A 25,945-nucleotide genomic window follows, 5' to 3' on the forward strand; every position below is an offset into this window, starting at 1 on the left:
AAAACCGACCGTGTATCCGTTTTTTCACTTTCACATGCACGGGCCCTGACTGATAGTAGCATTTTGCATTCACATACACAAGCACAGAATAAATATATGTTAGGATTTCTTAGGATGATAGGGCATATGCTTTATTTGCCGTGTGATACAATTGGTAATTTATGTATTTTCTGTAAGAAAGGCAAAAATGAAACCAAACCCAAGTGAGAGAAGCAGCAAAAAGATGTAAAACCATTATATACAGATTATGTAAGTATATATGTAAGACCTTCGTATTTTGGACAGTTTTGAGAGACATCAATTTAAGTTTCCAGAGATATTAGTGTACGGTAATTAGTGTGCAAATATACAGTAAGGTGTTTTTTTGTCTTTTTTTTGTTAAATTTTTTATTTTATTTTTTATATACCGGTATATCTTTAACACATGCAGTGGTGGCCACATGGTGATCTGATAGAAGTAGACGCGGTGCTGAATGAACAATACAAAGCACATGAATTAGGAAATGTGGTGAAAAACAAGCGGATCGCCATAAAAGACCGGTCCTCATATCATTCACAATATACAGTTTATTGTACAAAAGCTTTGTCTGAAAACACGTATCCTTATTAAAGAACATGGCTTATTCTGTGCGTTTCCTCTCCCATAATTTTTCATTTTCATTTTATTTTTTTTAATTTTTAGTTTTCTACGTCTAATTATTAAAGGGGTTCTCCGGGCTTTTAATATTGATGATCAATATCGGATCGGAAGAAAGACCGCCTTCCCCCCCCCCTGCTGATCAGCTGTATGAAGGGAAGGCGCGTGCTGTACATGCGCGCCGTCTCCCCTCTCTGTACCTGCTCGCCATAGACATAGCAGCAGCGAGCAGGTACACGCCTTCCCTTCATACAGCTGATCGGCGGGGGTGTCGGTAGTCAGACCCCCACCAATCTGATATTGATGACCTAGCCTGAGGAAAGGTCATCAATATTAAAAGCCCGGCACCCCCCGCCGATCAGCTGTATGAAGGGAAGGCGCGTGCTGTGCATGCGTGCCGTCTCCCCTCTCTCTTCCTGCTCGCCAAAGACATAGCAGCAGCGAGCAGGAGGGGAGACGGCACAGGCACACTGCGCGCGCCTTCCCTTCATACAGCTGATCGGCAGGGGTGCCGGTAGTCGGACCCCCACCAATCTGATATTGATGACCAAGCCTGAGGAAAGGTCATCAATATTAAAAGCCCGAAGAACCCCTTTAATATCAATAAGTATTTCCTAGCAGCAATGCAAATCCACTAAGGATGCGACCACGCGGTCAGGTTTCCTGATGCAGTCATCTAATGACGGTTTTCACAGGATTTCCCACCACGAACACATGAATGCCCTCCACTAATCAAGTGTTTAACTGAATGCGTATGATGAATAGAATGAACCTAGCTGTGATCTACAAGTTTGAAGTTCTTAAAGAGGTTCTCCAGGATTTATGTATGGATGACCTATCCTCAGGATGGGTCATCAATGTGAGATTGGCGGGGGTCTGACTCTTAGGAGCCCCGCCGATCAGCTGTTTGAGGAAGCCACAGCCTCCTTGGAACTCGCCAAGCATGGCGCCGTGCGTTGTATAGTGGCTGTGCTTGGTATTGCACCCAGGTCCATTCAGTTGAATGCAGCAGAGCCGCGCCTAGCGCACATGATGTCACATGGCCTAGGAAAGGTCTAAGTATTCATAGAACTGATCGACAGGTGTCGGACCCCTGCAGATTATTGATGAGTTATCCATATTGATTACCTTATCCTTGTTACTGAATGCACTGATTTGCATAATAGTGTATTGTCACCCCAATGGAAGTCAATAGAAATGGACCAGCAATTAAACATTTCCAATAATGCTTCAGAAGAAGTCAGCCCTTGGTCTGACCCACTTTAGCACCATAAATGTAGCTACTTTATTTCTCAATGTATTTACACCAGACAACTTGCATAAATACACTGATAAATCCCCTGCTTCATTTCACATATTACAAAGCTGCCTGCCTGCAGCCACCACTAGGGGGAGCTCAGTGCAGAGAATTATATAGTTACCATTGCTCTAATCATCTGTTTGCACTGAGCTCCCCCCAGTGGTGGTTGCATGAAAATGCAGTGTTTTCACATTGAGATCAGAAGAAGAAATTCAGCACTGGGCCTCTCGTCTCCCGGGTCCTGTAGCAGTCACGTATTCTTCTACCATTGAAGTTAAGCCACTGGGTATACAGTAGGGTAGGCGTATACTTGCTAAATATCTGGTACTAAATTGTATCATAGATTATCAGTAGTCTGACGACTTAGGTGACACAAAGTGACTAAAATTGCATCATATAACTTAACTCCTATCTCTTTACACTCTTGCAGATGACAATTTAAAGGGGTTGTCTTCAACGTAGAGAAAGTTAAAGGGGTTATCCCATCTTAGACAATGGGGGCATATCGCTGCACCTACAAGGAGAACAGAGCGGAGAAACTTGAGGAGGGCGCACCGCGCATGCGCAGCCGCCCTCCATTCATTTTTATGGAGCCGCCGAAAATATTTCCGTCGGCCCCATAGAAATGAATGGGAGCGGTGGCCGCGCATGCGCGGTGCACTCCCATTCACTTCAATGGGAGAGGCGGGGAGCTGCGCCTGGTGGTGGACGGACCCCGGAAAACCCGGGATCCTCCAGCCACAACTCTCCCCGGCTCCGTTCTCCTTGTAGATGTGGGTCCCAGATGTGGGACCCGCACCTATCAGACAATGGGGGCATATCCTAGCGATACGCCCCCATTGTCTAAGATGGGATAACCCCTTTAATACGAGGCACTTACTAATGTATTGTGATTATCCATATTGCCTCCTGGATGCTGGCTGGATTCATTTTTTTCCATCACATTATACACTGCTTATTTCCAGGGGTTGCGACCAATGCGGCAGAGCAGATACTTCTGTGCACGCGTGCCTTCGTACGCTCTCGTACGGTCCCACCCACCAGAGAGGCCGGCGGCCGGTGCGTTTTCCTTCTACCGTGCAAGCACGACCACCGCCGACGGACTGCAGGGTGGTCGTAAAACCCTGGAAACGAGCGGTGTATAATGTGATGGAAAAATGAATCCAGCCTGCGAAGGAGGCAATATGGAGAATCACAATACATTAGTAAGCGCCTTGTATTGACTTTCTCTACGTGATAAACGCCATTTGCTGAAGTGGAGACACATCACGTGGTGCTAGCCGCCCAGGGAAGAGCTGACTAGTAAGGTATCGTTATCTTTGAACATTTGCATATTGTTTTTATGTTTTTATAAATTTTTTAGGTTTTTTTTATACAATAATTTGTCTCATTTTTGCAATTTGAGTGAATTCCTGTATGCAGATGACATATGGGCGCGCAAACATAAATGGTCGTAGCCTTATTATCTTGGTCCCTGAGGAATTTGTTTCCATTTAATGCGTTCACGTGTTTAAATGTCTTTCATGTAAATGATCGCGGTCATCGAGACGCTAACGTTGACATCTCTTTGTAATGATGAAACTTTCCCTTTTACCGTTTGCATGTGGCGGTTCTCCGTACTCCTTCCTCGATATAATGCACAGAAGCTATTTGCAGACATAACAGTCACTCACTAGATTATACTGGATGCACTGTCACCGTGATCTTTGGAGTGTTGTACGGTGAAACATTCAACATAATAAAGCTTTAAATAATATGGACGTATATGGAGAGATCTCAGGCTCGGATGTTGCAGTATTTTGTACATAGGAAGGCGCGTTAAGGAGAGGAAGAATATTACTTTGTCGCTACATTGCTTCTTACAAAAACGGGGTAATAATTGGCTTCGGTCTCCGTTTCACTGATCGTTGCCGTCAGTCGCGTTATCTCCTTTCTCTTGGGTATTCTTGTTTCCCTTCTTCTTGTTCTTCTTCTTGTTCTTCTTGGTTTCTTCTTTTTTACCAAAGGTTATGAAGTTATTTTTTTGACCTTGGTCTGTGGGTTGATCCTGGCGGATCGAAATGATGGCTGGGGATCCCGGGATGACAAAATTCTCCGGACAATCCGGCGGTATTTGCGGTACCGGTTGTTTGGGATTGGCAGGCGCGTATTTGAAGGACCAAATGTTGGAATTTGCACCAGCTCCTCCCGGGGTAGACACGTCTGCTTCTGCTTCTGCAAAAGTTGAGAAAAAGTAGGTCAATAGGAATATCTACATTTAGGCTTATTTGCATACGAACGTGGGCATTCCGCATCACGGAGGCGGACCCATTCACTTCAATGGAAGCGCGAAACGGAAACCCACGGAAGCACTACGGAGTCCTTCCGCGGGGTTTCGTCCCGTACTTCCATTCCGCAAAAAGATAGAAAATGTCTTATCTTTTTGCGGATCACATTAAAGTGAATGGGTCCGCAATCCGCTGTGGATGCCCTACGGTCGGTGTTCGAGCATTGCGGCCCGCAGCACGGCCACGGGGCGCACAGGAGGCCCTACAGAAATACTGAACGGAACCTACACTTGAAGGCCACCTGTACACGTTGCGAAATATGTGTGTTTTTGTCCACGCGGATTCCCTTACAGGAAAACCGCAGCTTATTACAGATCACACAAATCCCATGTACGCTTTGCGGGTTGTTTCCGTGCAGAAATTGACCTGCATTGCGGATTTCGAAATCTAAAGCACCGAAACCACTTCTAATCCGCACCAAAAAACGTGATTAGAAATTGCAGATTTTGGTGCTGATATATATGCTGCAGAAACGCACATAAATCCGCATGGAAATTCCTGTGGATCATATGTGCGTTCTCCTGCGCTCGTGTGCACGTGGTTGCCTGCGGCTGATTAGCTGAGGATTTGCGTGCAGCAATTTTGCCGCGTTGTACAGGACCAGCAAAGTGAATGAGACGAAAATAATCTGTAGCAGACGCTGACCTGTGGTGCGGATTTAAAATCTGCAGTATGTCACTTTATACCGCAGATTTACCGCAGAATTAAATCTGTGTCTAATCTGCAGCTTTTCTGCTCAAAATCAGCACCAAAAACAAACCATTTGGTACGTTTTTTTTTCCTGCTGCAGATTACAAACAGAAATGCCGCAGATTTTCTTCAGCTATTCAGTCACTTGTGACCACAGCCTAACGCCTCATGCACACGACCATGTTTTTTGTTCACATCCGATCCACCTTGTTCACTTCAATGGGGCCACAAAAGATGCGGACAGCAAACCGTGTGCTCTTGGCATCCGTATGTCTGTTCTGCGGGCCCTGCAGAAAAACAGAACATGTCCTATACTTGTCCGATTTTAGGCCTCTTGCACACGACCGTATGGCTTTTTCAGTATACGGATCCGCAAAAAATACGGATGACGTCCGTGTGCATTCCGTTTTTTTTACGGAACAGCTGGCCCCTGATAGAACAGTACTTTTCTTGTCCGTTATGCGGACAATAATAGGACATGTTCTATCTTTGAACGGAACGGAAATGGAATTCCGTTTTTTTTTGTGGATCCATTGAAATGAATGGTTCCGTATACGGAATGCAAAAAAACGGAACGTAAACAGAAAAAAAAAAATGTTTGTGTGCAAGAAGCCTTACAGACAAGGATAGGACTGTTCTATAGAGGGCAGGACGTTCCGTTCCAGAAAATGCGGAACACGCACAGACAGAGTTAGTACTTTGCGTTTCAAGTTCTATTTGGAACATAATAGTAAAAACAAATCTTCCAAACGTAGAATAGATTTCCACCTCTAGAGCTGCAGAGTCGGCAGAATGCGCCATCCATCCATATAGGTTCCTCACCCTCCACATTCATAGACGAGCTTTTCACAGAAGCGGTTGTGTCATCTCAGGCTTTGACGGCAAAACACTAGGAAATGTCGGATCGGTGTGGGCTCCGCCTCTGAGAATGTGAAGGAGAGCGCACCGCGTGTGCGCCTCGTTCTCGCCGTGCATTTCTATGGGAGTTCCAAATATAGCCGCGCTCAGCTATTTTCGGAAGCCCCTGCAGAAATTCATGGAGGCCGCTCTGCGCAAGCGCGACCACCGCTCACTTCACGTCTGTGGAACTGCAGGAAATAGCTGCGATTAAAAGCAGCCCCATAGAAATGGATAGGGAGTGGCTGCGCATGCGCGGCCAATCACCGCTCACTTCGGGGGTCCCTATCTGACACCGGTGGCGTAGGCTAGTGATATGTCTAAAATGAGACAACCCCTTCAATGACTTTGTCTGGCTTCTGGAAGGTCTATGTGTAGAATGATTTCCACTGCAATGACTGCTGCGGGAATGTGATGGCACATAGCACCGATCGGCGTCCATACTTTCTATGGTCATACTCAGTCGGAGTGGCGGACACTCTCTTCTACATCACAGTGGGTTCTACTCGAGGACATCCCGATGCCCTAATGGGGCGTATGCAGATGGGTCGCCCTGATGGAATAATACCTTTATGAAATATACGATATGTATAGAGATTTCTGTAATATTTCATCAGACGCACGGTCAATCCACCAGTCCACGTAGCACCACCGCCATATGGTTCCAGCACTACAACCACAAAGCTCTGTAATTAATATCATTATGTAATGGTTTATTATAAAATCAGGCCATGGAGAGCGTTATAATTTCAGGCACTGAGGAGAGGACACCGCGAATCCTAATCCGGACACGCAGCTAACCAGATTTCCTTCACGGGCTCAGCTTTATCTGCCTTTTCAGGAAATTAAACGTCTGTCTGGTTTCCCACAGAACATTACAGATTATTATCAGTCAGTCGGAGGATTGTCGGGAGCGTCTGTGCCGCTGATTCCCGGAGATCTCATAACATCGCTGTCAGAAAGTATTGAGGTCATAGCAAGAACATAATATCTAAAAGGTAATACTGGACTACAGGACGATATAAGTTAGATATTAAAGTAGAACTCCGCCTTGGTTGAGATGTATGACAAAAGGAAAAGGAATTTCTTTCTAATAAAAAGTAAAAAAAAAAAAAAAGTAGAACTCCACTTCAGAGGGACCTTTTTGACTAGTGTGTTATCGACTTAAAGGGGTTCTCCCATGATTAATGTAAGGCCTCTTTCACACGGGCGTTGCGGGAAAAGGTGCGGGTGCGTTGCGGGAACATGCGCGATTTTTCCGCGCGAGTGCAAAACATTGTAATGCGTTTTGCACTCGCGTGAGAAAAATCGCGCATGTTTGGTACCCAAACCCGAACTTCTTCACAGAAGTTCGGGCTTGGGATCGGTGTTCTGTAGATTGTATTATTTTCCCTTATAACATGGTTATAAGGGAAAATAATAGCATTCTGAATACATAATGCATAGTACAATAGCGCTGGAGGGGTTAAAAAAAAATAAAAAAACTTAACTCACCTTAATCCACTTGATCGCGCAGTCGGCATCGTTTCTGTCTTCTTTCTTTGCTGTGCGCAGGAACAGGACCTGTGGTGACGTCACTCCGGTCATCACATGATCCATCACCATGGTAAAAGATCATGTGATGGACCATGTGATGACCGGAGTGACGTCACCACAGGTCCTGTTCCTGCGCACAGCAAAGAAAGAAGACACAAGGAGATGCCGGGCTGCGCGATCAAGTGGATTAAGGTGAGTTAAATTATAATTTATTTATTTTTAACCCCTCCAGCACTATTTTACTATGCATTATGTATTCAGAATGCTATTATTTTCCCTTATAACCATGTTATAAGGGAAAATAATAATGATCGGGTCTCCATCCCGATCGTCTCCTAGCAACCGTGCGTGAAAATCGCACCGCATCCGCACTTGCTTGCGGATGCTTGCGATTTTCACGCAACACCATTCACTTCTATGGGGCCTGCGTTACGTGAAAAACGCACAAAATAGAGCATGCTGCGATTTTCACGCAACGCACAAGTGATGCGTGAAAATCACCGCTCATCTGAACAGCCCCATAGAAATGAATGGGTCGGGATTCAGTGCGGGAGCAATGCGTTCAACTCACGCATCGCATCCGCGCGGAATACTCGCCCGTGTGAAAGGGGCCTAAAAAATGAGAATCAGACATCACACGGGACATGAAAACCAGTCCTGCACCTCACATGTATCCAGGGGTCTCCACATTCACTGCTCTAGGGATCAGCAACCTCCTGGACTCCAACTCCCAGTATCCTCCATTCACTTCCAGTGCCGAAGGTTTCTGACCCCTATGCTAGACTTATCTCAAGCTGGCAGCTCACGGGGTGTGTCCTTTCTGCTGCAGCTCTTTCCCTATCACAGGAAGGGAGATAATTGAGGTCCTCCTCAGTGATGTGGACAGAGAAATGAGAACAAAGAACAAACAGCAGGTGGCGCAAGGCAGATACATTTTACTGAATGACTCACTGACTATAATACATCTTAATTAATTACATGCAAATACAAAAGTGTTTAGATCCAGATGCTGGTTTGAAAACTGCAGAATATTTTTTTCGTGGGACAACATCTTTAATGAATTTATAGAAAAATGAAATCCTGCTTAGACTGGCATGGACTTGCGATACCTCAGCAGGGAGGGCGATGCTTTTATTATCTGCATTGCCGTGTTATCACCGGTGATATGGCGCAGGTCTGTGGAGCTCTGCTGCTCCTCTCTGCACCTCCAATTCCAGACTGATGTGTGCAGAGTTTTTCTTTTTCTGACCAATTCCATATGCCTTAGCTGATGTCGTATCGCAGAGTTATCTTCCACTACATGGATCCAAATTACAATTAATATCTATATACTGGGGGTATCTACACACGGGCGTAGGTCAACATGCAGGAGATCTGCACAAATTTCCCTGCATTTCTGCAACTGAACTGCACCAAAAAGTTTTTTTGTTGCGGATTAGATGCTGTTTTGCCGCAGATCTCACCTTCATTAGAAAAGGCCTCAGAGGCCTCTTTGGGCTCAAATGGATGAGGTACAGTAAGTATTTTATTTTATTTTTTTTATTTTTACTGCCATTTCAGGGAAAATTGATTTGTTACTACGAAGCACGAGGGACTTTGGCTTCGCGGCAAATCAAATTTTCTTTGAAATTTGGATCGAAGTCCACTTTGGATACTTTGATTCGCTCAACTCTAGTGACCATATACAAAACCTCCTGTACTGCTTCCTAAAGATGTAATCAGAGGTACTGCTCAGTCATTCCGTTTCCCTGGTAATAAATGTGACCTAATGGATGGATATCTGTATATCTTTTTATGAATAATTTACTGTAATTCTATATTAGTGCTCACATCAGGTGAAGGGTCGATTCGGCCCGTCACACTGTACTAAGATGCCAAGCTTCACTGTCCTATAGCACCGTCCTCCTTGCTTCTATGTATCTTACTTACTGCTGACTTATTAATGAGTACTGATCCTGGTGTAGCAGATTGTTACACTGTACCCATGTGCTATTCCAGTCAAAGCAGCGAAGTGCGCTCCTGCCCGTACGGCGTTCGCTTTGGCCCCATGCCTACAATGCAGAGTCCGTACTCAAAAATCAGCTCTGCGCGAGATTGGTGAATATAAAGCGCGGTAGAAAACAGGACTTTGGGTGTTAATTTCTTTATCAAGAAAGCGAAAAGTATTTTATAAAAAATGATTTTTATGGCATTTGGGACATTTTAAAATAGTAACTCTTTAAGGATGAGCACATTTCTTAAATTTCATCTTCTTCAGGCACAAATCACTTCTACCTGAATACAGTCCCTGTGAGAGAAAAGGGCTCATTTCTCAGGGGAGGGCGGTCCTGTCCTGTAACTGAGAAAGAGGGGATCATCATTGGCACTAGGTCACCAAGTCCTAGGGTTTAGAGGGGATGGTACAATAGGGGTCTGGTGCCTACAACAGAATTACATTTTCTTCCTGCCCACGCCATCCTTAAAGGGTTTCTGTCCCCAGAATTAACCCTCTTAGGCCACTTTCACACCTGCGTTCGGGGCTCCGCTTGTGAGCTCCGTTTGAAGGCTCTCACAAGCGGCCCCGAACGGATCCGTCCAGTCCTAATGCATTCTGAGTGGATGCGGATCTGCTCAGAATGCATCAGTCTGGCACCGTTTGTCCTCCGCTCCGCTCAGCAGGCGGACCCCTGAACACAGCTTGCAGCGTTCGGGTGTCCGCCTGGCCGTGCGGAGGCAAACGGATCCGTCCAGACTTACAATGTAAGTCAATGGGGACGGATCCGTTTGAAGTTGACACAATATGGCTCAACTTTCAAACGGATCCGTCCCCCATTGACTTTCAATGTAAAGTCAAAACGGATCCGTTTGCATTATTATGAAAAAAATAAATAAAAAATTATTATTTTTTTTGTTCATGGTAATGCAAACGGATCCGTTCTGAACGGATCTAAGCGTTTGCATTATAGGTGCGGATCCGTCTGTGCAGATATCAGACGGATCCGCACCTAACGCAGGTGTGAAAGTAGCCTTAAACTGTCTGACATTAGCGATGTGCTAATGTCAGCAAAATCTAAGGCCCCTTTCACACGGGCGAGTTTTCCGCGCGGATGCGATGCGTGAGTTGAACGCATTGCACCCGCACTGAATACCGACCCATTAATTTCTATGGGGCTGTTCACATGAGCGGTGATTTTCACGCATCACTTGTGCGTTGCGTGAAAATCGCAGCATGCTCTACACTACGTGCAGAATTATTAGGCAAATGAGTATTTTGACCACATCATCCTCTTTATGCATGTTGTCTTACTCCAAGCTGTATAGGCTCGAAAGCCTACTACCAATTAAGCATATTAGGTGATGTGCATCTCTGTAATGAGAAGGGGTGTGGTCTAATGACACCCTATATTAGGTGTGCATAATTATTAGGCAACTTCCTTTCCTTTGGCAAAATGGGTCAAAAGAAGGACTTGACAGGCTCAGAAAAGTCAAAAATAGTGAGATATCTTGCAGAGGGATGCAGCACTCTTAAAATTGCAAAGCTTCTGAAGCGTGATCATCGAACAATCAAGCGTTTCATTCAAAATAGTCAACAGGGTCGCAAGAAGCGTGTGGAAAAACCAAGGCGCAAAATAACTGCCCATGAACTGAGAAAAGTCAAGCGTGCAGCTGCCAAGATGCCACTTGCCACCAGTTTGGCCATATTTCAGAGCTGCAACATCACTGGAGTGCCCAAAAGCACAAGGTGTGCAATACTCAGAGACATGGCCAAGGTAAGAAAGGCTGAAAGACGACCACCACTGAACAAGACACACAAGCTGAAACGTCAAGACTGGGCCAAGAAATATCTCAAGACTGATTTTTCTAAGGTTTTATGGACTGATGAAATGAGAGTGAGTCTTGATGGGCCAGATGGATGGGCCCGTGGCTGGATTGGTAAAGGGCAGAGAGCTCCAGTCCGACTCAGACGCCAGCAAGGTGGAGGTGGAGTACTGGTTTGGGCTGGTATCATCAAAGATGAGCTTGTGGGGCCTTTTCGGGTTGAGGATGGAGTCAAGCTCAACTCCCAGTCCTACTGCCAGTTTCTGGAAGACACCTTCTTCAAGCAGTGGTACAGGAAGAAGTCTGCATCCTTCAAGAAAAACATGATTTTCATGCAGGACAATGCTCCATCACACGCGTCCAAGTACTCCACAGCGTGGCTGGCAAGAAAGGGTATAAAAGAAGAAAATCTAATGAATGGCCTCCTTGTTCACCTGATCTGAACCCCATTGAGAACCTGTGGTCCATCATCAAATGTGAGATTTACAAGGAGGGAAAACAGTACACCTCTCTGAACAGTGTCTGGGAGGCTGTGGTTGCTGCTGCACGCAATGTTGATGGTGAACAGATCAAAACACTGACAGAATCCATGGATGGCAGGCTTTTGAGTGTCCTTGCAAAGAAAGGTGGCTATATTGGTCACTGATTTGTTTTTGTTTTGTTTTTGAATGTCAGAAATGTATATTTGTGAATGTTGAGATGTTATATTGGTTTCACTGGTAAAAATAAATAATTGAAATGGGTATATATTTGTTTTTTGTTAAGTTGCCTAATAATTATGCACAGTAATAGTCACCTGCACACACAGATATCCCCCTAAAATAGCTAAAACTAAAAATAAACTAAAAACTACTTCCAAAAATATTCAGCTTTGATATTAATGAGTTTTTTGGGTTCATTGAGAACATGGTTGTTGTTCAATAATAAAATTAATCCTCAAAAATACAACTTGCCTAATAATTCTGCACTCCCTGTATATTCTGCGTTCAGTCGCCGACATTACTTGCAGGCCTCTGATTTTTGAAGCAGCAGAGACTCGCCAGCTGCGTCGCCCACTGCAGGCGCAAGCAGGCTCTATGTTTAACCCCTTAAGTCCTGGAGGTTTGTTTTTTTTCCCCTGCGTTTTTGTTTTGCGCTCCCTGCTTTCTCCTTTGACGCTCTCCTTTGTGATTGGACAGCGCTACAGCCAGGGAGAAGGAGACGCCCCCATTGAGAAACCCCGGCGTCTCATCCTCCCTGTTCTGATGCTATTAATTAGCATACAAGGCGGGAGAATTTAACGGGGCACATCGGGCGAATGGAGCGGCGCCCAGGAAAAATAGTAAGCGCTATTAGATCCATGCGTGCTACTTATTTTATAATGTCTGGACCCATGAAAGGTCCTCTTTAAAAGGTGAAACTAATATATGAGATAGACTCATTATATGCAAACGAGATACTTCAATCCTTTATTTGTTATAATTTGGATGATTATGGCTTACAGCTTATGAAAAATCGAAATTCACAATCTCAGAAAATTAGAATATTACATGAAATCAATAAAAAAAGGATGTTAAATAGAAAAATGTGAGACTTCTGAAAAGTATAATCTTGCATATGTCCTCAGTACTTGGTTCGGGCCCCTCAGTGCGGCGTGGCATGGATGCTATCCGCCTATGGCACTGCTGAGGTGTTATGGAAGACCAGGATGCTTCAGCCTTCAGCTCTTCTGCACTGTTCGGTCTCATGTCTCTCATCTTTCTCTCGGCAATGCCACGTAGATTCTCTATGGGGTTCAGGTCAGGCGAGTTTGCTGGCCAATCAAGCATAGTAATCCCATGGTCATTGAACCAGGTTTTGGTACTGTTGGCGGTGTGGGCAGGCGCCAAGTACTGCTGGAAAATGAAGTCTCCATAAAGCTCGTCTGCTGAAGGAAGCATGAAGTGCTCCAAAATCTCCTGGTAGACTGCTGCGTTGACTCTGGACTTAATGAAGCACAGTGGAGGACCAACACCAGCAGATGACATGGCTCCCCAAATCAACACAGACTGTGGAAACTTCAAACTGGACTTCAAGCATCTTGCATGGTGTGTCTCTCCATTCTTCCTCCAGACTCTGAGTCCTTGGTTTCCAAATGAGATGCAAAAGTTGCTCTCATCAGAAAAGAGGACTTTGGACCACTGAGCAGCAGACCAGTTCTTTTTTTCTTTAGCCCAGGTAAGACGCTTCTGACGTTGTTTGTTGTTCAGGAGAGGCTTGACGAGAGGAATACGACATCTGAAGCCCATGTCCAGGATCAGTCTGTGTGTGGTGGCTCTTGATGCACTAACTCCAGCCTCAGTCCCCAACGCTTTTGAATGGCCTTTTCCTGACAATCCTCTTCAGGCTGCGGTCATCCCTGCTGCTTGTGTACCTTTGTCTTCCACACTTGTCCCTTCCACATAACTATTTCTATTAATGTGCTTTGATACAGCACTTTGGGAACATCCAACTTCTTTTGCAATTACCTTTTGAGGCTTTCCCTCCTTATGGAGGGTGTCAATGATGGTTTTCTGCACAACTGTCAGGTCAGCAGTCTCTCCCATGATTGTGATCCCTACTGAACCAGACTGAGAGACATTTTAAGGCTCAGGAACCCTCTGCAGGGGGTACGGATTAATTAGCTGACTAGAGTGTGACACTTTGAGCCTAGAATATTGAACCTTTTCACAATATTCAAATTTTCTGAGATTGCGGATTTGGGTTCTTCGTAAACTGTAAGCCATAATGATCCAAATTATAACAAATAAAGGATTGAAATATCTCGCTTTGCATGTAATGAGTCTATATCTCATATATTAGTTTCACCTTTTAAGTTGCATTACTGAAATAAATGAACTTTTGCACAATATTAAATTTTTTGGAGTTTCACCCGTATTTGACATGAACCTACATTCCCTGCTCATTCCTCACTAACTAGATTTCGCTGTAATTTGGAAATCTTCTGGATCTTAATGTAGACACTGGCTGCATCTGCACATAAAGAGCAGCGAGGTGTGTGGTTAGTGTGTCCTTTTCCATGCAGATTCTCACCTCTCTGCTCTTCCCCATTCAAATAATGGCAGGAAAACAAAATCCAGGCTGGATCAAAGCTTCACTTTTCTAGCTGCATTATGAAGAATGCGTGTTCACACGGGCTTTCTGTGCAGCATTGTACGGGGAGAACGACGTGCAGAACGGAGCCGCCCGCCCCCTCTTCATTCACCAATACGTGCAATTCCGGTCACTGCTTTTCTCAATGAACAAAGCACATTCAGTTACAAGCCTTCTGCCACGAGCCCAAACCATAGGAAATATACGGAAATATTCAGCAAGTGCAGTTTTCATTAAGTGTTTTTAGAAATGACATTAGGTACTCGTTAACATTCACTGAAAACATCAACCAAACGAATGCGATGTTGACAAGTGCTCCGGGCCTGTCCTCCGGTTATTCTTATGCCACCTCATTTAGCAACATCATATACAACGCGAGGCGGTAGAGAACACGACACCAACCTGATTAGTCTGAATTTGGCACAGACAGCGCAGATGCTTTTCATAAGGGCATTTGGGACCGGAAACATTTCAAGAGTCCATCTAAAAAGGTAGACACGGTGGATAAGCAACGATCTGGAAGTAAACCTGAATTGTTAAGCAGCTCCAGTGCTTTGCCTCCGAACGCTCATTGCCTGCAGAGTTCACAAGTTCAGGACGGGATTATATTTAGTCTAATCCGCATAGGGCATATTCTCCATTAGAGAAATTGCAGCCACAGAAAACTGTGTAATAAGATGATTATCTACTTTACCACATAGCTTCATCTACTGCATGAAAATGTTGGCATGTTAAGGAATTATTTTTAGAGGGGGAAAATAAGAAAAATATATTTTTTTCGTCAGACCTAAGATCACACCCCCAAATCAGACCCACAATCAGACCTCCAGTTTTTATCAGACCTAAAATCAGACCCTCATTGTTCTTCATCAGACCTCCAATCTTCATGAGGCCTCAGTTCAGGCCCCCAATCTTCATGAGGCCCCCAATCTTTATCAGACCTCAAATCACACCCCCAATCTTCTTCATCAAACCCCTAAATCAGACCTCCAGTCTTCATCAGGCCTCAGTTCAGGCCCCCAATCTTTATCAAACCTCAGATCAGACCCCCCAATCTTCTTCATCAGACCCTAAATCAGCCCCCCCCATTCTTCATCAGACCCCCAATCTTTAACAGACCCCCCCAATCACATCCCCCAATCTTTGTCAGACCTCAGATCAGACCCCCAATCCTCATCAGACCTCAGATCAGACAGTAAAATAGATAAAACAACTTACCTCTCTTGCTCGGGATGGCACACTACTCCTGCACTCACCGCTCCCAGGTCTTCTCTGAACATCACTCTGCACTGTGCCCTGGCTTCACACAGCGTCAGGTTATAGTGAGCGCCAACCTGCACTACATCCTGACGCTACACACAGTCAGAACACAGCAAAGCGCTCGAAATAAGACAAGTGAGCGGTGAGTACAGCCAGTGCTAGCAGCGCTACAGTCACTGCTCCCGACACGTCCTGCATACTAATGAGCGTGTTTATAATGAAAGCACTCATTAGTATGGGATTAATACAGTATTTCTATTAATTTATTGTGCCAGTCATGACATACAATTCTCGGGGCTTTCATGGATGAAAGACCTTCTTTATCTCTAGGTAGAAGTATTTGCCCATGTTCACACGCTGGTATTACAATTGGTGTTGTTATTTTTGGTAAATACGCCATGTTAATTTAAAAGTACTGTATTTGCGCAAAAGTTTTATAATACTATTACATTGTTTGGTTCCTAAATTTTTGGGAAAAATTAGCAACATTTTTGATGCACCAATGCGATCATAGCCTAAAACACATACTGGTGAGATAAAGTAAAGAGACCAATGATCTGGCAGATTATTGGGATGAGAGTTTGTATAAACGCTCATTCCCCATAATCTGCCAGTGTGAAATGTGCCAGCATTCACCTGATGAATGAGCAAACATCGGGTGATTGTGTCGTTCTGCTGGCACAGAAAATCATTGTGCCTGTGCAGCAGATAGTTCTGCAGCGAACACTGGTACACTGATTTTCTATGAGGACAAGCGATTTCTATATAGATTGCTTGTCCCCATACAGCGGAGGTGATTGTTACTTGTAAATGCTGCTCTCATGTCCTCTGATGATCTGACAGTGATCGGGAGCGTCCACTTCATTCCCGATAATCTGCTGGATCATCTGTAGGTGTAAAAGGACCTTAAGACTGGCACAACAAACCCAGTCTTAGCATGTACGGGGTAATTTATCACACTACGACTTTCTGCACTTTTTTTTTTTAAATATACAGTCGGGTCCATAAATATTGGGACATCGACACAATTCTAACATTTTTGGCTCTATACACCACCACAATGGATTTGAAATGAAACGAACAAGATGTGCTTTACCTGCAGACTGTCAGCTTTAATTTGAGGGTATTTACATCTAAATCAGGTGAACGGTGTAGGAATTACAACAGTTTGCATATGTGCCTCCCACTTGTTAAGGGACCAAAAGTAATGGGACAGAATAATAATCATAAATCAAACTTTCACTTTTTAATACTTGGTTGCAAATCCTTTGCAGTCAATTACAGCCTGAAGTCTGGAACGCATAGACATCACCAGACGCTGGGTTTCATCCCTGGTGATGCTCTGCCAGGCCTCTACTGCAACTGTCTTCAGCTCCTGCTTGTTCTTGGGGCATTTTCCCTTCAGTTTTGTCTTCAGCAAGTGAAATGCATGCTCAATCGGATTCAGGTCCGGTGATTGACTTGGCCATTGCATAACATTCCACTTCTTTCCCTTAAAAAACTCTTTGGTTGCTTTTGCAGTATGCTTTGGGTCATTGTCATCTGCACTGTGAAGCGCCGTCCAATGAGTTCTGAAGCATTTGGCTGAATATGAGCAGATAATATTGCCCGAAACACTTCAGAATTCATCCTGCTGCTTTTGTTAGCAGCCACATCATCAATAAATACAAGAGAACCAGTTCCATTGGCAGCCATACATGCCCACGCCATGACACTACCACCACCATGCTTCACTGATGAGGTGGTATGCTTAGGATCATGAGCAGTTCCTTTCCTTCTCCATACTCTTCTCTTCCCATCACTCTGGTACAAGTTGATCTTGGTCTCATCCGTCCATAGGATGTTGTTCCAGAACTGTGAAGGCTTTTTTAGATGTCGTTTGGCAAACTCTAATCTGGCCTTCCTGTTTTTGAGGCTCACCAATGGTTTACATCTTGTGGTGAACCCTCTGTATTCACTCTGGTGAGGTCTTCTCTTGATTGTTGACTTTGACACACATACACCTACCTCCTGGAGAGTGTTCTTGATCTGGCCAACTGTTGTGAAGGGTGCTTTCTTCACCAGGGAAATAATTCTTCGGTCATCCAACACAGTTGTTTTCCGTGGTCTTCCGGGTCTTTTGGTGTTGCTGAGCTCACCGGTGCGTTCCTTCTTTTTAAGAATGTTCCAAACAGTTGTTTTGGCCAGGCCTAATGTTTTTGCTATCTCTCTGATGGGTTTGTTTTGTTTTTTCAGCCTAATGATGGCTTGCTTCACTGACAGTGACAGCTCTTTGGATCTCATCTTGAGAGTTGACAGCAACAGATTCCAAATGCAAATAGCAGACTGGAAATGAACTCCGGACCTTTTATCTGCTCATTGTAATTGGGATAATGAGGGAATAACACACACCGGGCCATGGAACAGCTGAGAAGCCAATTGTCCCATTACTTTTGGTCCCTTAACAAGTGGGAGGCACATATGCAAACTGTTGTAATCCCTACACCGTTCACCTGATTTGGATGTAAATGCCGTCAAATTAAAGCTAACAGTCTGCAGTTAAAGCACATCTTGTTCGTTTCATTTCAAATCCATTGTGGTGGTGTATAGCGCCCAAAATGTTAGAATTGCGTTGATATCCCAATATTTATGGACCTGACTGTATGTTTCTTTTTTACTGCATCTTTTTTTTTGCAATAAATTTTGAAAATGTTTTACTCCACATGTTAAAGGGGTTTTCTCATCATGGACAATGTTGCTAGGATATGCCCCCATTGTCTTATAGGTGTGGGACCTGCACCTATATCGAGAACGGAGCCCCGCAAGGTGGTGGTCTGGCCACCACCAAGCCGGCCCCCCATAGAAGTGAATGAGAGCGTACCGTGCATGCGCGGCCCCCGCTCCCATTCATTTCTATGGGGCCGACGGAAATAGCTATTTTCGCCGCGCCGGCCCCATAGAAAATCAATGCAGGGTGGCTGCGTATACGCAGTGCACCTTCCTTCACTTGCGGTGCTCCGTTCTGGATATAGGTGCGGGTCCCAGCAGTGGAAGCAGCACCTATAAGAAAATTGTCCATGATGAGACAACCCCTTTAACTTTTTTTAACATGAATTACCTAGTGATTGTCTAAAGTCTAATCATATTTTTATAAAGATGCAATCAGTTTGGTTCCCGCCAGGGAAATGGAGGATACAAAAAGTCACAATGATAAGTCTGGCCAAAAAGTAGCTCCTCCTAAATATGTTCTGACCGCCCCTTACTAAATACAAACTGCCAGCCATAAAAATAGTTGCAAACACTATAAATTTGTCACAAAAGCTTAGGCTAGTTTCACATCTGCATTACATAGGTCCTCCCGCCTAATCGGGCAGACAATGCCGGAAATCGGCCAGACACAAACCGCAGAGTGTCCGCCCGTTTCTCCTCATTTTGCCGGAATGCAGCCGGATCTCTTCTGGACCCCATTATACTTAATAGGGGCCAGCGGGAATTCTGTTTGTATCCAGTATGGCCAGATCCCGAAAATTCTGGCAGGCTGTTCTCTGATGGGACAGCCTGCCGGAATTTACTTCGCAGGTGTGAAACTAGCATTACTCCACTGACAAAACAACCAAAAACATTCCAATTTTCTGGCTCAACAACTACTGCAAAATATGATAACTGTATTAAATGAGGAACAAGCCAATGGCTTGATGGGGCAACAGTACAGGAAGTCACTTTCAAGATTGGCCAAGAACAGATTTGCATATTGTGGTGCAATTTTGCTTCCCATCGCTGTACGGGTCTTCTGTAAGTATATGCTTTCACCAAATGAAAAGTAATTATGGGTGAGAATGAATTTTGTAAGTTCCACCACAGATTGGCTGGCAGTTCCTTTATTTTTCATTCAGGCTTTTAATCCATCTTGGTGCATAATATTGGAATATAAAGATTCTTCATCCATGGTGGCCAAGATAGTTCCCTCTCGTAGAGGACCTATTGCAGTCACTTTATTTAGTAGACATATACCTACAGAAGACCGGCACAGCGATGGGAAGCAAAATGGCGCCAGAATATGCAAATCTTTTCATGGCCGAGCTTGAAATTGATTTCCTATCCTCCTGCCCCATCAAACCTTTGGACTATTATCGTTACATTGATGAGATCATAATTATCTGAACCGGATCTGAGCAACAACTAAAAACATTCCATGAAAGCTTCAAGCCGTTTCATCCCACAATTAGTTTAGCACTCAACTACTCGAATACCGAAATAAACTTTTTGGATACAATCATCAAGATGCAAAATTAAAAAAAATAGAAACAGCACTTTACCAGAAACCAACTTCCTGCTCAACATACCTCAAATGGGAAAGTTTCCACCCCAGACATAAAAAACTCCATCATCTACAGTCAAGCTATTAGATACAACTCTACAGACAGGGACGGACACCTTGGGAACCTCAAAAATATATTTTTGAGTCAGCGATACCATCCAATTACAGTGGAAAACCAAATTGCTAGAGCTATCAGATTACCAAGGAGAGAGTTCCTACTATACAACCTAAATCTGAAATTCTAAGGAGGGTTGCTTGGAGACTACATCCAATATATACCAAATCCATATTTCCAGACCACCCTACTCCTGTGCTACAGACATCCCCTAATCTCAAAAACATCATTGTCAGAAGCTCACTGATCATTGGTACATTCACCTGCACCATGTCAAAAGTGGTCCTACTGGAGGACTCTGTCGGTGAAACAGGTCAAAAACTTAGAACAAGAATCAACTCTTTTCGCCACACAATAAAAGAAAGAAAAGATTTCCCTGCATGAAAAAACATTTGCAGCGATGATCTCAACATCACACACATGAAAGTATTAATATTAAAAGGGAATTTCACATATCAAGAGGGTCTGGAAAAGCAAGCTCATGGCAACCTTTGACACACTCAGATCAGGAATGGAATGTCTTATGGTGGCAGACCACGCGATCGCTATGGGGCCCGTGAGGTTGAGGGGCCCGGGAGGGCTGATAGGCCCCGCCTCCTCACTTTCTAGTTTTACGGCTTACAAGACGGTTTACACAGCAGCAGAGGAAGGGAGCATCAGTGGCGTACTAAGGGGGGGGGGGCTGTCCGCCCCAGGTGCTGGCTCTCAGGGTGGGGTGCCAGAAGCAATGAGTGCTTACATCAATACAGATGGAAGCGCTTATTGCTGTAACACTGGGAGCTGCGGTCCTGTCACTTACCGCTCAGCTCCCCGCGCTCCTCCCCTCCTTCAGGCCAGCAGCGGTCTGAATGGTGAAGCAGGAAGACTTCTCCTCGCTCCACCATTCAGCCTGCAGGCACAGATCGCACTGCCGGCCTGTGTGGGGGCGGAGCCTGCAGACCGTAAATCTGCATAAGCTCCGCCCACACAGTGCTGTAGATCGATCTGTGCCTGCAGGGAAGAGAGGTATATGAGCTTCAGGAACGAGACAAGGTGAGTAGTTACTGTGTTTTTATGTCTTTTCTTTTAATACAGAGGGCTTTATTAATTTGGAGGGGGCTCAGAGGGCATTACTACTATGTAGGGGGCACATAGCCAGAGGGCATTACTACAATGAAGGGGCACAGTGGGCATTTTTACTGTGAAGGGGGCACAATGGGGATTTCTACTATGGAGGGGGCACAAAGGGCATTACTAGCAGAGTGGGCATTACTACTATTAAGGGGGCGCAATAGGCATTATTACTGTGAAGGGGCACAATGGGCATTATTACTATACAGGGGGCACAGTGGGTATTATTACTATGAAGGAGGCACAATGGGCATTGTTACTATACAGGGGGCACAATGGAGATTATTACTGTGAAGGGGGCACAATGGGCATTATTACTATTAAGGGGGCACAATGGGGATTATTACTGTGAAGAAGCACAATGGGGATTATTACTGTGAAGGGGGCACAATGGGGATTATTACTGTGAAGGGGCCACAAAGAGGGCATTACAACTGTGAAAGGAGCACAGAGAGGGCATAACTACTGTGAGAGGGCACAATGTGGGCATAACTACTGTGAGGGGGCGCAATGTGGGCATAACTACTGTGAGGGGGCGCAATGTGGGCATAACTACTGTGAGTCGGGCACAATGAGGGCATAACTACTGTGAAAGGGGCACAATGAAGGGATAAGTGCTTAAGGGGGCACAATGTGGGCATAACTACTGTAAAACTTGTACAGTGAGGGCATAAATACTGTGAGGGGGCACAATATGGGCATAACTACCGTGAGGGTGCGCATATCTGGACAAAACTACTGTGAAGGTTGTACAATGAGGGCAATACTACTGTGAGGGGGTAAAAATGTTTTAAAGTATTGAGAGGGGTGCCAGAAAAAGGACCCGCCTCGGGTGCCAAACAACTTAGGCACGCCACTGGGGAGCATAATCCTATCTTAACTATGGCGCGGCAGGCGCGTGCTTCCTGGTTGCCAGCACCACTGCAGGGATGTGAAGCAGATGCCAAAAGAAGTTTCTTTATTACCCTCCCAGTGTCTGCCCCAGTGACCACCACGGTGACGAACTCAGTGGGTAGCAGAGGCTGGAGGTCTACTGCAGCAATCCTGATCACATGGTGTGTGAGTGACCGACTCTTAGGCCCCTTTCACACGGGCGAGAATTCCGTGCGGGTGCAATGCGTGAGGTGAACGCATTGCACCCGCACTGAATCCGGACCCATTCACTTCAATGGGGCTGTGCACATGAGCGGTGATTTTCACGCATCACTTGTGCGTTGCGTGAAAATCGCAGCATGTTCTATATCTTCATTCAGCAGGACCTGCGCTGACGTCACCGACGTCATCAAAGGTCCTTTGGCAGGTCCTGAAAGAAGAAGAAAGAAGACGATGCCGGCTGCGCGAACAAGAGGATGAGGTGAGTTAATTTTTTATAAAAAATTTTAACCCCTAAAGCCACATTTTAGTAAGCATTCTGTATTAAGAATGCTATTATTTTCCTTTCTAACCATGTTATAAGGGAAAATAATAAAATGAATAGAACACTTAACCCAAACCCGCACTTCAGTTAAAAACGCATTGCACTCGCGCAGAAAAAACTGAACATCGGAATGCAATCGTAGTCAAAACTGACTGTAATTGCGTGCCTACTCGCGCAGGTTTCCCGCAATGCACACGCGACGCATCCGGAGCAAATCCGGAGTGCGCCGTATGAAAGAGGACTTACAGTTCTGGAATGTATTGGATAACACTGGCATAATGCTGTCAGTGTTATCCAATACATTCCAGAACTGTAAGGGTTACATAGCATCATAAATCAATATAATGCTATGTGACTCCCGGCAGCGATGGGAGGTCAGGACGGGGGCTGCGACGCGGACTCGCTGCGTCTGCAAGGGGCCTAACTTAGTTAACCGGAGAGTGTAACAAGCTTTGCACATTGTTAAACTAAAGGCCGGTTTACACGGACTGATGAAGCAGGCGATTGTCGGGAAGGAAGCGTTTTTTCACAACAAATGTCTGCTCGTCAGTGGAGGTGAAGTGCTGCATTTACATGCTGTGATCACCTCCACTGTATGGGGATGAGCAACGGCTATGCTATCGCTCATCCCCATACAGATCCATAGTTTCTGGGTAGCAGAGGCTGTTTAGACAGTACTGCTGCCTAGAAACTATCATTTAGGTGTCCGCATGAACGATTTTTTCAGCCGATGAATGAGCGTTCCACACCTTCATTGGGTGATCAGCGGCACCTTTACATGGGCAGATTATCGGGAACGAGTGTCAATCGGCTCAGTGTAAAGCCACCGCGAAAAGCTTGTGTGTTTATGTGCCAGGAATTACTTTAAGGCCTCTTGCACACGACCGTATGTATTTTGCGATCCGCAAAAAAAAAAACGGATCCACAAAAAATACGGATGACGTCTGTGTGGATTCCGTATTTTGCGGAACGGAACAGCCGGCCCCTAATAGAACAGTACTATCATTGTCTGTTATGCGGACAATAATAGGACAAGTTCTATCCATTAGCGGAACGGATATACGGAAACGAAATGCACACGGAGTAACTTCCGTTTTTTGGGCGGAACCATTGAAATGAATGCTTCCGCATACGGACCGCAAATGGAAACCGCAAGAACGGAAATGAAAATGAAATACATTTGTGTGAAAGAGGCCTAACACCTGATGCATCTGCCTATTCCACCGACAAAATCACACACATTTCTGAAGCGGCATAGATACATACTGTGGGGTTTTGCTCTGGTAGACCGGCTAGAGAACGCAGTATAGAGGCAACGACATCGTCTTTAACTTAAACAGTTCGGTGTTTATTCACACATAAGGGGGGAAAAAAATGACCGTTCACAGTTTTGTTGTTTGTTCACACCATGCAATGTCCATAGAACAAAATCTTCACCTGGTTAGCAGCTTTCCATCCGCAGTCCACACAGCAGGCTTTAGGGGCCTGTTCCCGGCATGCGGTTCTCAACCCTTTAGCACGGCACAAATTCACAGGTCCCAAAACACAGAGACTTCCCAGCTTCTCTGTCAGATGGAGGAGAAACCACACCCAGCTGAGACTGCTGGCTTGGTTTTTTATATAAACAAAAAAAAAAACGGCCTGGAACGTGGGGAGCAGCCACCCACCCAGCACTTTGGCTACTCCCAGTAAGAGCCGGCCCGGATCGGCTTTACAGCCATACTAACAAAAAACAGTGTCAGTTAGCACTAGCTGCCGCTGACACTTAAAACTACCGGCTCTTACCTCACCGAGGCCAGGAATCTCTGTGACACATACCTTCCATCAATGACGGACCCTTGTGCCTTCCTACAATACATACATACATCTACTAGTGCAGGGATGCTCAACCTGGAGCCCTCCAGCTGTTTAAAAACTATAACTCCCACCATGCCCTGCTGTAGGCTGTCCGGGCATTCAGGGAGTTGTAGTTTTGCAACAGCTGGAGGGCCGCAGGTTGGGGAACCCTGTAGTAGTGGAACACTTCATAAAAAAATAAAAATTTAGAAGCCCTTTATTATTGGAAAGTCAGAGAACCAAATGTTAGTAATAGAGATTAATAAATTTCTATACATTCGATTCTGGTCCAATTTGACCGAATTCACCGTCCAATGTGATTCAGACCCGAATCCAAAGTGTTTCAAATGCCCTGAAAAACTGTGGATGACATTTTGCTTTCTGTCTTCCACTCTCCAAAATCCTCACGATTCGAATCTAAAATTCTGATTGTAGAATCCAAGGGGCGATACCGTTCTCTTCTAAATATTATAAAGATGAAACTTATCGTGTGCGGCACATGACGATACAAGATGGCTATGATATCGGAATATACCTGGCTCCACCTGTGGCTCCTGCTGCTCTTTTCATAGAGACAAATAATTATATTCCCATAAAATAAGGAAATTACAAAGTCATTGAAGAGACTAAACATTATTATTAACATTAATGCTATTGTGGATAAATCTGAAATAGAGGAGACAATTCTATTATTCTTCAGCTAGAAACTGAACCCATTTACAGGGATAAAATAGAACCAGAAATTAGTCAATGAATAGAATCTGATAAAACACGTTGTTTAACTAATCATTAATATAATGGAGCGTTATGGGACGAGACCTAAAATCAATATAAGTACAGTCCATAGGATGTAATTAACTGTGACGTAACTGTTTCATTACTGCATTTGCTCAGAGCATCGTGGATGTGGGGTGGAGGAGATTTCAGCTCCCATATCTATGGTGCTTAAAGTCAAAAGTCAAATCAAAAATGTCTGTCCCACCATTAAGTTTGGTGCTTATGGGAATTAACTTTTTTCACAAATCCTGGTTTACATTTTTTAGATGTTTTAAATGTATGATGATGATTATTAATAAATATTGGCTGTTTGTAGTCATTTTCTCAGTCCCTACTGCTCGGTCCCTTTTTTGTTGTTGTTATTTTAGTAATCTAAACAATAGGTGATGCACCGTTAGACAAAAGTGTCCATAAATGTATCATCTAGCGAGAGTCACTGGGGTAAATTGGCAAATCTTTATATTGTCTAGTCTAAATTCATGCTGTCTACATTTTAGATAGGATTAGTAATGAGCGCATTTCTATATATTTAACTTGTTGCGGGAACTTAATTTGATTTAGACCTGGATCAGTTTTGACCCAAAATCTCCCTGAAAGTCTGTGGATGGCTTTCTGGTTCTCTCTCTCTCTCTCTCTCTCGTCAAAATTTGGCTCTATAAGAATTGATTTGGTCATCTCCAGGCTAGAATCTTCATTATAATGATTGTTTCACTTTTTTTTTTACTATAACTGTATTTTTCACCCTATAAGACGCACCTAGGTTTTAGAGGAGGAAAATAAGAAAAAAAAATATTTTTCATCAGACCCCCAATCCTCATCAGACCTCGGCTTAGACCC

The 25,945-nt window shown here is 44.5% G+C and overlaps 1 protein-coding gene across 3 annotated transcripts in view; it reads right to left on the minus strand.

Annotated features, from left to right (window-relative positions):
* Nucleotides 1–3,834: 3,834 nt before the first annotated feature.
* Nucleotides 3,835–25,945, minus strand: part of PCDHAC2 (protocadherin alpha subfamily C, 2) — an 83,231-nt gene continuing 61,120 nt past the window's right edge. Inside the window, exons 4-5 of one of the 3 annotated variants that reach the window (XM_040434350.1) lie at nt 6,501–6,521; nt 3,835–4,139 (exon numbers count right to left, since the gene is read on the minus strand). In XM_040434350.1, coding sequence (XP_040290284.1) covers nt 3,835–4,139; nt 6,501–6,521 — 326 coding nt within the window. Of the gene's footprint in view, nt 4,152–6,500; nt 6,522–25,945 lie in introns of all 3 variants that reach the window. The other 2 variants (XM_040434348.1, XM_040434349.1) reach the window with 2 other exon arrangements.

This window comes from Bufo bufo, chromosome 5 (assembly GCF_905171765.1).
Source record: "Bufo bufo chromosome 5, aBufBuf1.1, whole genome shotgun sequence".
Taxonomy (NCBI): domain Eukaryota; kingdom Metazoa; phylum Chordata; class Amphibia; order Anura; family Bufonidae; genus Bufo; species Bufo bufo.